The 14,429-nt window shown below is 44.1% G+C and overlaps 1 protein-coding gene across 11 annotated transcripts in view; it reads left to right on the plus strand.

Annotated features, from left to right (window-relative positions):
- The window catches only part of ARHGAP9 (Rho GTPase activating protein 9), a 921,400-nt gene that overhangs the window by 639,093 nt on the left and 267,878 nt on the right, over positions 1-14,429 (plus strand). For all 11 annotated transcript variants that reach the window (XM_085654614.1, XM_085654612.1, XM_085654615.1 and 8 more), the window contains one exon: positions 11,923-12,000. In XM_085654614.1, coding sequence (XP_085510740.1) covers positions 11,923-12,000 — 78 coding nt within the window. The remainder of the gene's footprint in view (positions 1-11,922; positions 12,001-14,429) is intronic.

Consider the following 14,429-nt stretch of genomic DNA (forward strand, 5'->3'; position numbering starts at 1 on the left):
TTATAATCTTAAACGGTTATGGTAACTATGGTTTGGCTTTATCAAAACATGTCGTGTAAGGTGTCTAACACTTTGGAATAATACCCCCATACCATTTCTGGTGATGAGGATATTATTCCTCCCTTCTAGAGGGAGAGACATGTTAACATCATACTTCACTGTTAGCCTCTGACCAAAGCCTCAGCATCACAAAATGGATGCTGCTGCCACGACACAAGTCTGACCTCCTGCAGCTGGGAGTGATCCCAGCCAGGGAGGCCTGGACAATAGGTTTCCTGCTTGGGGAGGTGCTAGCACCTCCCCAGATAGCCTTTAGTGTATTGGGGCAGGGTGGGCTGAAAGGAATGAGACATGCCTGGGGCACACAAGGTGTTCCTTGCATAGTCCAGTTCAAACCGGCGCTGGGGCACTCCAGCCCCAGCTCTGGCGCGAAACTGGACAAAGGGAAGTGGGTGTAACCACCCCCTCCCAGGTCCCACCCATAAGGCGTGACCTAGCAGGTATCCCAGCCCCCCAGATTAGTATAAGAGTGGGAGTTGGGCCTCAAGACTTTAGATTATCCTGAACCTGCAAAACTGAACAGAAACTCTGGACCTTTGACATTCGACGAAAGAAGAAGACTGAAGAATCTTCCTTGTAGCCAAGGAGTGGCTACCCTGTGCAAACAGGCACCATCAAGAGACTACCCTTTGCTTTGCCCACGTTCTACGAGGAACCGACTGCAGAGCCCGACCAGAGCCTTGACTTCCAGACTTCTCCGACCCTGATCCACATCCACAGCAAAGCTGAGATCCGTGGAGGCGACGAGCGACGAGCGACGTGGGACCGGCTACCTGGAAAAAGTTGCTAGTAACTTAAAGCGCGGCTTCTGAGGTACCCTCGAAGTTGTGCACCGGGGATTGAGAATCCCCAACCCCAAGCACCATCTGCACCGAAGATCAGCCCCCCACACTCCACGAGTCCTGCGTGGGGCCCTTCTGCATTTTCCTGCTTGCCGCGTCGGTCCGGTTGCTTGCCCGCTGGCTAGTGGCATTTGTGACGACGCTCCCTGAAATCTTCTGCGCTGGTTTGGCTCCTCCAGACTGGCTCCCGCTTCTCTGCACAGAAGAAGCACCCCAGACCTTCCTGGTCTGCACCAGAAGCAAGTCCTCCGTTCTTCGTGGGTTCCGCTTGCCAAGGCTTGGTGAGTCCTTGTCCAACTTCGACGCCGCCGACAGCAAGAGCCTTCGTGGGACAGCTCGCCTCCTGGTCCTGGTCGTCCTCCACGCTTCCTGGTCCTCCTGGCTGCAGCGACCAGCTTCACCTTCACCTGCAATCTTCACGACATCGCCTGGTTCCTTCCTGGTTCCACGTGGTCACTGGCTAGTGACCTTGACTCTGTCCCTTCTGCTTGCAGGTTTCTTCTCTTCTTGATCCCAGCCTTGGGATCCACCGGACACTCTTCACTGACTGCCTGTCAGCATCTTTCTTCAGGCATCCATAGGAGTCGACGACGAAAACGACGCATCTTCACCCCTATGCACCCGCAGCCTGTGGGCTAGGTAACTTGGGTACTCCGGTGCTCATCAGGATAGTGACTATCCTAGTGTCTAGTTTTCAAGTCTCAACTTCCTAGCTACTCCGGAAGTGTCCTAAATCTACCGTTTTCTAAACTGTACTATTGCTATTGACTTTTACGCATTACGCGTGAGTGTTTCCACTCTGCACACGAATCCCGTGGGCCTCCCACTTCCTAACTAACGCTAGTGTAGTGTAGCCCCAGCGATTCCCTAGGCCTAGGCCTATTCTATTTCCGTGACAGTGGTCCTTATACCACTTACTTAGTATATGGTTTGCGTGGCCCCTAGGGCCTAACTGTATTACTTACCTGTGTGACTTAATGTATGCTTAAATAAGACTGTGTTGTACTTACCTCTAATCTCATAAAGAGTGCTGAGGGTTTGACTAGAATAAATACACTTTATTTTATATATATATCTGTTGTGGTGTCCTTTCATTTGGTATTCAAGGGATTATATATGGTATCACAGCTGGCTTCACATGCCATTCAGAGTTTAGCCTAAGACTGCTCTTGTCCATGCTACCACTAGGATAGCTGGTCTATAAGGTTGGCTTTACAACCAATCACCATAAGGGTATTTGGACTGATATAAGGTGTACACTAGAACTAGTGACATCATACATCAGGCCAACTTCTCACAAGATCTCTTTGCAACTGCAGAAAACGCCAAATGCCCACACTTTGCCTCCAGGTTTCCACACCTACAGTCCATGGCACTAGATGAACTAGTTAGGGATATTTGCGTTTGCTTTTCCGCCTCTCCCACTCCTTCCGTACATGATTCGGAAGCTTCTGCAAACCTCCCTCACCCTAGTCCTAGTGGCCCTCACGTGGGCCAGGCAACTTTGTTTCACAACCCTCCACGATTTGTCTGTAGTTCCTCACGAGAAGCTCCCCATCAAGCCGAGCCTTCTCACGGAAACACCAGGGCACTTTCAGGCATCCCAACATCAGGCAGCTTAACCTAGTGATCTGGCTCCTGAAATCCTAGAGTTTGGTTACCTCAATTTGCCCCCTGAGTGTATGGTCATCCTCATGGTCATCCTCAGGGAGGCCCGCCGCCCCACTACTTGGGCCTTCTATGCCGCGAAGTGGAAGAGGTTCATCCAGTACTGTCTACCTAAACACATTGACCCACTAAAGCCAACAGTGCAGGAAGTTGTTTGGTTCCCTTTTCACTTGCAACACTCAGACCTAGGTGACACATTCATTTGATAACATTTAGGTGCGGCAGCAGCATAACTGAACAGGGAGCACTCCTCTCTGTTAAGGATTCCTGTTATTAAAACTTTCCTGGAAAGACTTAAGAGGGTTATCCCTCCCAGGATACCCCAGTCCCATTCTGGTACCTCAATATAGTCCTAACTAGACTAATGGGACAACTTTTTGAGCCCCTTCATTCTTGCCCTCTCCATTTTTTTGCCTGGAAGGTGGCATTTCTAGTCACAATCACTTCCTTCTGACGTGTTCCTGAGATTCAACCGCACACGTAAGACGAGCCCTTTTTAAGATTCACACTGACAGAATAGTCCTTAGAACTAATCCAAAGTTTCTACCTAAGGTGATCTCTTCTTTCCGCCCTAACCAGACAATTATCTCCCAGTATTCTTCCAGCTCCCAGACTCAGTAGCAGAAAGAGCACTTCACACACTAGACATAAAGAGGACCGTCATATACTAGATTGATAGGACAAAACCATTTAGTAAAACACAAGTTATTTGTTGCCTATTCAAAACCACACAAGGACAGCACCATTTCAAAAGCAGGGATAGCTCGCTGGCTAGTCAAGTGCATTCAAATCTGCTATGCCAAAGCCAAAAGGCAGCTCTCTACTCCACCACGGCTGCCTTCTCCTTTTTGGATGTCCTAGCGCTACCACAGGCCAAGGTGGGCCTGGCTGTACTACTTACGCTTCTCCAATCTTCTGCAACATCCTCTGGCTAGCCACTGCCTTATGGAGAAACTACTGTACATTCCATCCATTCTAGCTACAGCCACACATGCCACGAACTGAAAATGTTACCCTGTAAGCATCTGTTTGTGCCATGTAGTGCTGTTGATTGACATGTGCCGCCCTTCTCCCCCGAAGCTTTGGTTGTTGCAGACGTCTTTTTTTCTCTAACTTTTCTTTTTCTGTGGCAAAGACATCTTTGCACATTCTCTTGCCCGATCTCCATCCTCACCCACCATGTGGGAATGCAATCTAACTGTGTAGTCGTTGCCCATGCACATTACCAGCTATGGTAGGTGTCACTGAACCTTGTGACCTGAAAGTCTTCTTTGAAGAAAACCAAGTGTACATGTCTGAGCCCAATACTAGATAGCAGGAGTATGCAGAGCATGTGAATCTTCAGCACTACATGCCATAAACAGATACTTACAGGGTAAGTGACATTTTTCTTTCCCCAGAGGTGGTGCCCCCCTTTCATGTTGGCCAGTCCATTACCCTGCACCACTGAGATCCTTGTAGGGTGGGTAGCTACTGCATAGGCAGGATCTGGGAATTCCGATCTGATGAACAGCTCCTCATAGGCAGTATGCATATCAAAAAGAACAAATCTGACCAGAAGAAGACTTCAGATGGATTGTACAGTGTATTAAGATCTGTTATGCCCTTTCCACGAAGGAACTGGCTGGAGATATCAGGAGCCCATTCCTCCAGGGCAAAAGCAACGTTTTCAGCCTTATTCAGAGGTGTCTCTATTTTGGACATATGCAGAACAGCAACTTGAGCTTCTATCCACAAAGTTACTAAGAATTATTAGTTAGAATCAGATATCTGAAGGGATGGGTATTTTATATATGTGTTGTAGGATTTTCTGGTGTGACCATCTCCTCAGACCCACAGTCTGAAAGGCATTAATATGGTATTTATTCAAAAGGAGAGGAATCTGCAAATAGAAACATCCTTCAGAAAAACGTTACTTAACTTCAATAATATTCTTTCTGGTAAATACTCTATCCGCCTGCATTTTCTTCACTGATCCCACCCACCTCCCTATTCTGAGGAATGGTCATAGGTACCATGATAATGAAGTTCCAAGTTAGATTGATCCACCGCATAACTGTCTTAGGGCTTGGAAAAAAATGAACAAGGAACTGATATCAGGATGCCGGGATGACACTACATGGCACCGATGATGTCATATCAAGGGTCATACACAGAGAACGAGCCTAACACCTCCTACCATCGCAGGTTAGGTATTGATATTTTTCTGGTCCAGTCATGTACATCGAGATATTCAACAGGTGAGGAATCTGCAGGTAGATAGAGTATTCACCATAAAGACTGTTACTGAAGGTAAGTAACTAGTCCTTCTTCTGGCAGGGACCTCTAACTTGTGTACTAGTGTTGTAATTGTGTCCATATTGTGTTGCAGGAAATAATCAATTTCTCGTATAGCAGTATTTCATACACAAAGAGAGGGGTTAGGGTGCTGTCAAATCACTGGTATAGGTCTTTTCTAATGCTGTTCCTCGGTCGTTGCTCCAGAAGGCGCTAAAATAAATGGCCAGGGATAGAGGACTGAAACGGTAACTAGAGAAAGCAAGAACACAGTATTATACTAGTGCCAATACCAGTAGATTCTCTGGTACCGGATGTTGAACTTTAACCTATTGAACACACTCAGTCTTGGCATAGTAACTAGAAGTTTACCCTCTGCAGTACTTTTTGTGCCTTCAATAATTTCTTTCCATTACATCAGCAGTTTGCCTCATACTTCATCATGACCTGGACTATCCAGAAAGCATAGTTTGGTTCTCACCACATCCTCAGGCTCCTCTGCCATTTTTCCTGGCTAATGCACAGGTCCCAAAGCTTGGGCAGTATAATATGTATGAGAAGAAAAAAGGCATTTTCCAAAACTTCAAGTAGCTTTTAAGGCTACAGTGCTATCAGTTGGATATGTTTCAAGGAGACCATTTTAAATTCCATGTTATGTTCACCGCTTGATGACTGATTCTTTATCAAATATGCTAAAATCAGGCGGTTAAACACTCTAGCCTGACACAAGCAACACTCTAAATCATTCATCAGCCAGGTCAACAGTATTGTGTTTCATGAGTGACACCACATACAAAGCTATGGCTCTCCTGACACAGATAATAAATCTGAGTCTAGGGTGGTCTATACCAGTCACACCAAACTAAACAATTGCCCTGTGTAATGATAAGCAGCAAATAAGCCTGTGACTTCTGGACCGGGCTGTAAAACTGCTCCTTCTTACCTTGCCAAATTTGTCATAACAGTGAAGGAGTCTATTATTCAGCAGTCTGTTTCTACATGGTAAGACCTTAAATTTGAGCCACTGTTTGCTAACATTGTAGACATTGTTTATTGCACCCTGAATAACATTTCCATTTTGGACAGGTGAATTTGATCAGTTTAATCGGCAGTGGTCTCAGCAGTTGTGAGCTGTAAGTAAACAGCCAGCTGTGCCACCTTTTCAGTAATAGAAAAGAAGGCTAAGGTGTGTTACTAATAGGGGTTCAGGGGTATAAAAGCTGCAAAAGTGCTTCTCTAGTTTGAAGACAGATTAATTCCCCCACCTTTGCATCATGCTGCACCCTCCAAAACTGGGACAACATTGATAGATTTGAGGAATTTGTTGTGACTGAGGATGATGAGGTTTCCTTTTTGGGCTTCAGAATTTAAGGTTGATGCATTTCAGTCCCTTACTGGAGATATTAAAGACAAAGGTCATACATTTGCTATTTAATGGCAAAAGCTTGTTCACCTCTTCCAGTTTTTGGGTCCTTGAAAATGCCTGACTAAGGCAGTGACAAGTACGTTCCTGAACTCAATCATTTCAAACCAACAAAGGGGTTTATCAAACTTCACAAGCATCATAAGCTTTTACGACAGGACAGCTTTCTTAAGGAAAGCTATCTTCTGTATATTGATACATGTTCTAGATTTTCTTTCCAGAACATGACCCAGATTTAGTTTTTTTCAGACCCCCTGTCACTATGGACGACCCAATGTGCCACTTGAGATTTAAAACCAGTTGGACTGCAACCACCCTACAACCTACAGAGCAATATTTGAGTGGGATGTGTTTGAGGTAACTACCAATCCTTTGAGAAATCAGTGGGTTAGTTAGTGGAACCACAAACCCTCTTTCATTAAGGAAGAACACAAGGAAAATATGGATACATTTTAAAGATTTCTTTTTTTTAATCAAAATCTTATCCTAGTGCACACAATATGAATAGTAACTACAATAAAGACAAACAGAAGGGTAACTGCAACGTTTACTAAAATTGTGAACAGCAAGAAATATTCTATCATATTGGCAGCGTATTTTATAACAATCCTGTTCTCATTTCAAAAGTTACTAAGCTAATTTTAACTCAAAAGAAGACCTAATTTTAGTTTCAGATGGTTCACACATGCACAACAGTTTGAATAATAACTTGTTATTTTCAAAATAATAGCAGTGCTTGCTATTCTTATTTTATGCTTGCAGCTAGAATGATAAAGCTCAGCCAGTGAAGGTCGAATGTCTTCTCGTCTGACTTGCATAGGCTGTTCAGTCCTAGTGTTGCCTGGAAGAACGTCACTGCTCATTCACACACTCTGTCTAGCTTTTATAATATTATTTAGACGCTGTTAAATCTTTCAAAATAAACAAGCAGCAGAAAGTTGCCTTATGCCCTTTTACCTTTTCACATTCAGCAAGACTGTGTTCTTTGAAAAATAACAATCAACAAGGCACCTAGTTATTAACTTTTCATGAAACTTAGTTCACAATTCAGTAACAATTACTTAAAAAAGAATAGTCAACTTCAGATAAAATACTGTGATTGTAATAGAGCACATTTTATTATCACACTGCAAAAAGAAATGACATAAACATGCATTCTGAATTAGGAATTTGCGTTCACAGCTAAATGATTAACCTATACCATCTAAAATGGGGAATACCTAGAAGAAAAAGCATAATACCCATGACAGTGTGACTTGGGAAACACACATTTCACCGCAACTAGAGGTCTGCTTCCCTGGCTGTAAAATCTGCATATGCAATCAAGACATCTGCTTGACTCAAATATTAGGTTGACTTTCCAAATGTCAGTTCCAATGGTCTTTCATCACTCAACATCAATGGGTACTGAAAATTGCATTGGACAATCTTTCTTAAAGTCTTTCTCGTCGTCTCAATCACCAACATTGGTTTCCACAGCGGCTACCGATGCTTCAAAAGCTCTTTTACAAAATAGTTCTGGATGACAAAAAAGGTCTAGGTTTTACTGTGTGTACTTAATTCTCCTGCCTCCCCCTCCTTAAAAAGGGACATAAGGCCTGTTGACGAGGTGTACAGTCTGAATGCCTTTCTCTGAGTGGACTCGCTCCACATAGTGACTCTGGCTGTAGTTCTGGAGGTGTTACATCAAGGAAACTGTTTAGCAGCTGTAGACCTCCAAGATGTTTAATTTCAAATTCCTGTCTAGAGAGAATTGTCAGTGTATCTGTTTTTTTGCTATGGTTCATCAGCCTCCTTGAAGTCATCTTTGATTTCTTCAAACTTAGCACCAGTGATATTAATGCTTATGCATCCTGCAGTGTTTTCACCTACATCTGTACTTCGATAAATAGTTGATACAAACTCAGCCTTTGGAAGAAACAGCCATGAAAGTGCCATTGGCGTTCAACATGCTTCACAACTTAAGTTTCTTCATGTATATTAAGATGTTTCAAATAGTTTTTGGAGGATCTGCTTGACATTTTTCTGGGAATGGTATTTTGTGCCTACCTGAGATGATGGAAGCGCTCAAGCAGACAATTGCTTACTTCTTGTTGAGGATTCAGACACTGTCATGGTGCATACAGAGGCTACTACTAATTAAGTCCTCCTGTATCCATGCCTAACTTTCAGAAAATGAGAGCTGTGCAACACCATCTTACCTGTATTGCGATCAGCAGCAAGAACGTAAGCCCAGAAACCTATTTCTGGCAAAATGATGAGTCTCTTAGCACAGTGTCGTCATAAAACAAACTTTTCTAAAGGCCAGTTGTTTTAGTCACACAAATAATGATGTCAACTAACTCATCTCAGTATGGCTGCAGAGCTTGATACCAGGAGCTCCACATTCTTGGACTGCGGTCAACTCCGAAGATACAACTCCACATAAATTACCTGGAGTCAAAACATTTTTTCTGTGTGTTTCCCCTTCATCCATGGAAAGTTGACCAAGTCCTCACATTCAGCACAGCAGCCATGTTCTATTCGGACAAGCAGAGTGCTTCAAAACACTTCATGTATTCCACCTGGCTGTCCAGCTATGGCAGAAGTGATTGAAACACATTTTTCCTATGCTTTTTAATTTGGAAAGAAGCACAATATCTAAGAAGGACTCTGAGTAAATTATACTATGCTCCTCATGAATAGCACATGGATTAGGCCATTCTTTATTTAGTCTTCAGTGAGTAGTGGTTTACTTTAATCTGTTTGCTTCATAGAAAAATCACCAGTGCATCAGTATTCATGTCCAGTGGGAAAAGGAGATAATTTTTGCCCTGCTTGATCTGAAAAATTCCTTAATGCTTGCCCGCCAACCCCACATTCCTTGTACCAACAAAAAGGACAAAATTATTAATGCAAAGTGACCCCAGTAGAAGAAACTTTGATTGAGCAGCCCTCAGATCCACTCTTCCATGCAAACCTGGCAAACAGCGTGTCTACTCTGTTGAAAGATGGCATAAAGATGTTCATAGTGAGGTGAAAAAAAGATGACGGCTGAGCAAAGGATATTCAACATTTTGCAGCATACAAACAGTCTAGTTCTCAAAATGACCTCTTCACATTCCAAACAATCGAGCATACTAAAGAAGGAAGTGTAAAACATTTTTAACAGGAAAATATTGGTTAGAACGATGCCAGGAAGAAAGAGGCACTCATAAGGATACCTTTTGGGTTTCCCTGGTGACTGGCTCATTATTCAGAAAGTTAATCCAAACTTGTGACATGTTTGAGTTTTGCCTATTGGTAGACCACTCTAAATGAGTGATGTTTCCATTCAAGTGGTTGCAGTTCCTAGGAGGGATCTGGTCATTCAAGAGGGAAAGCCATTAACAGAAAGGGTAAACTATAGGAGTAAGATGTCCATGAAGTTATCATGTACAAATGCTCATTGGATGATTAGAAAGCACTTAACAAGTAACAAGTGGTTTCTCCAATTCCTTAGTTCAACTTAGCATATTAGGAGCGCCGACATATAGAAAGCTTTGAATGGACACTGGATTCAGGCAGCCAGTGATTAAAGGGATGTAATCAGATTTACATCCACCTTTCAAAAAACAGTGAAGTAGTAGAATTATCCATCTAGTCTCCTGAAGGATATGCCATTCACCCCTCCAAAGTGGCAACAATGGTGATGGACACATAAAGTGCACATTATGGATCAAACAGGAAAACGCCCTTGTGGTTAGAAAAGGAGGCGAATAACCAACTCAGCAATATGAAACTCAGAACAGTTGAACTGCTGTTAAAGTCCCTCATCACTGTGATCCAGTGGAGGTCCAGACTGATCAAAACACAAAGAGCTAAGCTAAAGTGTTACATAAGGAATCAGTGTGGGCCAAGGTCTCCCAATCTCTTCATGGAGACATTTGTGTTATGGTTGTGTAAAATCACTAACAACTTAACACCCTTCAGAAGTGAACAAGGCCACCTGCTGCTGGGTGGACTGTAACGCTGTCAAATTTCTTAATTCAGCTTGTAGACTTGGGGAAGGGCTCTCCAGAAAGACTATGTGTCCTTGAGAATTGATGTTACTAAGGGTAAGTAACCTAGGGGCATATTAGCAAGTGCTGGCGATATAATTATCGCCGCTTTAGCGTCCGTTTTTGGGTGAAAAGCGGCGATAATTATATCGCAATATCATCAAGGAAAACGGGCTCTACATCAAGGAAACACGCGCTAGCGTGTTTCCTTGATGTAGAGCCCGTTTTTTCACAGCCTCGCATCGCTAATGAGATGCAAAAGAGGCGTGGCTGTGAAAACAACACATGTTAATATCGTGAAGGCAGCTTCGCGATATTAACAAGGAGGTGCAGCGATAAAAAAAATCGCGCTACCTCAGCCTTAACTCAGGAATTTAACACCTGTTAAATTCCTGACTAAGGTATACTTTTAATGGGATATGGATTATGCTGATAGGACCACAGGGTCCTATCAGCAATGTTATCGCTGTTTTCAATGGAACATCACTGGAAAACCAGCGATGTTCCATTGAAAACACCGCTATCGCTGAAATATTATTGCCATAGCACTATGCGTTGTAAATATAGCGTTATCATGGCGATAATATTCAGCGATAGCTGGCGATAATTTTTCTATCGCTATGAACGGCCAGAGATAATTATCGCTGGCCGTTGATAATATGCCCCCTTGTATTTGTTGTCAAACACTTCAGACTATAACAATATCTATTGTGTCAGAAGCCACCTATCATTTGAAGTAAGTGTTTGCCATGTTAAAGTGTTCAGGATTTTTTGAGGCCATAGACCATATCTTTAAAAAATGTGTGATTATGAATAGCTGTCCCAGGGGGACCTTTCGGCCATGACTTAGTAGAAGAGGAAAGTCTTGCACACATATCAAGCTTATGAGACTTAGTGTCTCATTAAGGAATGTGGACGGTTAGCTTCTTTTATTTTCCTTCCCAGTTTGCAAAATTGAACACTAACTTGGCGTGGAGCATTAAGACAATGGTATACATTTTGCACTACGTTGGGCAAATGTCAATGCAGATGTTTGTCAGATTGAGATGGGGAAATAGGTCATTATCCCTCGGTGCATCATCGCAATATACCCGGCCACTCCAGGCATCTATACGTAGTAGAAGTGGCTCAATCTGATAACATCAGCTCCTGTATCTCTTACAAAGTTTGCAGCAGGGCTTGTGCAGGTTAACACTCCGAAATTTCAGGAAGGGAATAAAAACGTATATGCACAAAACTCGTCTGTTCTGTTGAATCCAAATCCTCTGACAATAAAGACCCATGTACCTTTGGTCATGCAATGTGTCACAGTGCAGCTTTGTTCCTCAGGTTATCTGTTCGCAGTGTTTATGAATGTAAATACATAGTGATATGCTTTCCCATAACGTTCATGAGACTATCAAGTTATTCTTAAAAGGTCATAAAGTTATTTCGTTGCACATAGACATATACACACCCCTTTAAAATACCACACCTTTCTATGCGGGTACACTTCTATAAACTAAAACTAAAAGTCACTTTTACTAAATATTTCAAAGTCCTGCAGAATCCATTTTGGGTGCACTTTACATTTTGGATAAGAATGTTTTCAGTCACCAACATTAACTCCTCTTCCCTGATGTTTTCTTTACAGGGCTCAACGTCGATGGAATCTACAGAGTCAATGGTAACTTGGCCATCATCCAGAAGCTTCGCTTCATTGTTGACAGGGGTGAGTAACTTCTCTTTTGCAAATGACATGGAAGCAACTCAAATCTACTTTAGTTTAGGAGGAGATGGGTGTTTCGTCGCAGGGTTACCTCCAAAGTGAACTGTGATTTAGTGGATGTTCAGGGTATGTAGGAGATGCAGAGGCATTAAAACTGATAGTTGTTTCAGTAGTCCATGGGAGAGTGACTTTTATAACTGAATAGTTTAATTTGTTTAGCGATATAATGCCCATAAGTTTCCAAACCTGAAGTATTTCCAGTTTAAAATTTGCCTAGACACAATTATTGCTTTGGATGCTAAGGGAATAGGGAGCTGGTTGATGTGTAAATTATCATGGTCAATATAATACGTTAGCACAAACAAAATGTAAGATAATAAGGTTACTCCAGTATTGGAGCTTTCATAGATTCACATGCCTGAATCATTCCCCGTCGCCGAGATGGGAGTCCCCGGTATATAAAAAAGTATTGCTTAGATAAGTACAAAACAGAAAAGAGGCCTAGGCCCATTTCCATTTTGCAACCCTCGTTATGTAAAAGAGACCAAAAGTGTCCCTGAACCAATCAGAACCTCTCACCCTCTAGAACACTCCTGAGAGAACCTTTTGCCCCTCAGATTTTCTACCGCACGTTGTGCTAGGGAGTCTCCTTTGAGCTCTGCTCAAAATTGCTACTTAAGATTTGGATTTTTTTCAGTGATTTTCATCTACTGAGATCATCTTCATTGCTGACTTACAATTCATTCTACCTGAGAATGTCTGGAAAAGAGAAAAAGGGTTTGTTTAGAGCCTTTGCTACTTGTTCCAAGAAAAGGCTCTACACTGATGACCCTCATTCTTACTGCATTTACTGGCTTTACCCGGACCATCAAGCGAAAGACTGTAACGTATGTCGTACCTTTTCGAGTAAAACTCTAAGGGACCGTGAAGGACGCCTTTTAATATGGCTTCAAAAGCTTAAGGCCAGAAAGGAGGTTATCTCCAGTGATAGCGATGAGGCATCCTCATCTTCATCTAGGATATCTCAAAAGAGGAAGAAATCACCTCATGCTCATACCTCAGAAGAGCGTCCTGAGAAGGCCCTCAAAAAGACCACTCATGGGCCTTCTGGGCGCAGTCCCTCAAAATCTCCTCAGCGTAGAGAATAGGAGAGAAAGGGACATGCTTCAGGGGATAAGACTGTGAAAAAGACTGGTTCTGAGCCATCTCAACCACCCCCTCAGGTCAAACAATCTTTCAAAAAACCTTCCTCAATACCTCCTGAGGTAAAATCTATGATTTCAGCATCGTCGACAGGACCGTCGACGAAGAAAACTTCGTCGTCAACAACGAAGATTGAGGTAAAGTTAGTCCCAAAGAAGCCTTCACGACCTGTGACTGACTCTCCGTCGACGGTTTCAACACCGGTATCGTCGTCGACGACGACAACTTTAACGACGACAACGACTGCTCCGACGGCGGGATCGTCGACGACTACAACGACGACGGTGACTACGTCATCGACGACGGATAAGGCACTGCCGTTGATGTCGACGGCAGCATCGACGACGATGGTGTCGACGACGATGGCATTGATGACGACGGTGTCGTCAACGGGCTCGTCGACAAGGGAAAAAACACCAGAAAAATTGGAAGTGACCTGGAAGAGGAGAATTTTGGAGCGTTGGACTTGCAGGACGCTTATTTCCACATCCCCGTCCTGCCGGCCCACCGGCGTTACCTGCGGTTCACGGTGGGCCAGGAGCACTTTCAGTTCACCGTGCTCCCCTTCGGCCTCACCAGTGCCCCTCGGGTGTTCACGGAAGTGATGGCGGTGGTCGCAGCTCATCTGCGCCGATCAGGGGTTCCAGTCTTCCCCTATCTCGACGACTGGTTGTTGAAGGCGGGCTCGCCCCAGGCAGTCGTCTCCCACCTCCAGACTACGGCGGATCTCCTGCATTTGCTGGGGTTTTCCATCAACGTGCCGAAGTCACACCTGAGTCCCTCTCAGAAGCTCCTCTTCATCGGAGCGATTCTCGATTCGGCGCAGTTCCGGGTCTATCCACCGGAACAGCGGGTCCGGGATATTCAGGCCCCGATTCCCATCTTTCGGCCTCTATCCTGGGTTTCGGTCAGGCTTGTGTTGCGGCTTCTGGGGCTGATGGCCTCCTGCATCCTACTAGTGCATCACGCCAGGCGGCGCATGCAGGCTCTGCAGTGGGACCTGAAGTGTCAGTGGGCCCAGCATCACGGAAACCTGTCCGACCATGTCTTGATCTCGGAGGGTACTGCACAGCAGTTGCAGTGGTGGCTCACGGACCGCGATTGGGACATGGGCAAGAGCCTCTCCCTTCCCCAACCGGAGAATGTCGTAGTGACGGATGCGTCCTTCCTGGGATGAGGTGGCCATATGGGAGAGGCGGAGATCAGAGGTCTCTGGTCTCCGGCGGAGT

This window comes from Triturus cristatus, chromosome 4_1 (genome assembly GCF_964204655.1).
Source record: "Triturus cristatus chromosome 4_1, aTriCri1.1, whole genome shotgun sequence".
Classification (NCBI taxonomy): Eukaryota; Metazoa; Chordata; class Amphibia; order Caudata; family Salamandridae; genus Triturus; species Triturus cristatus.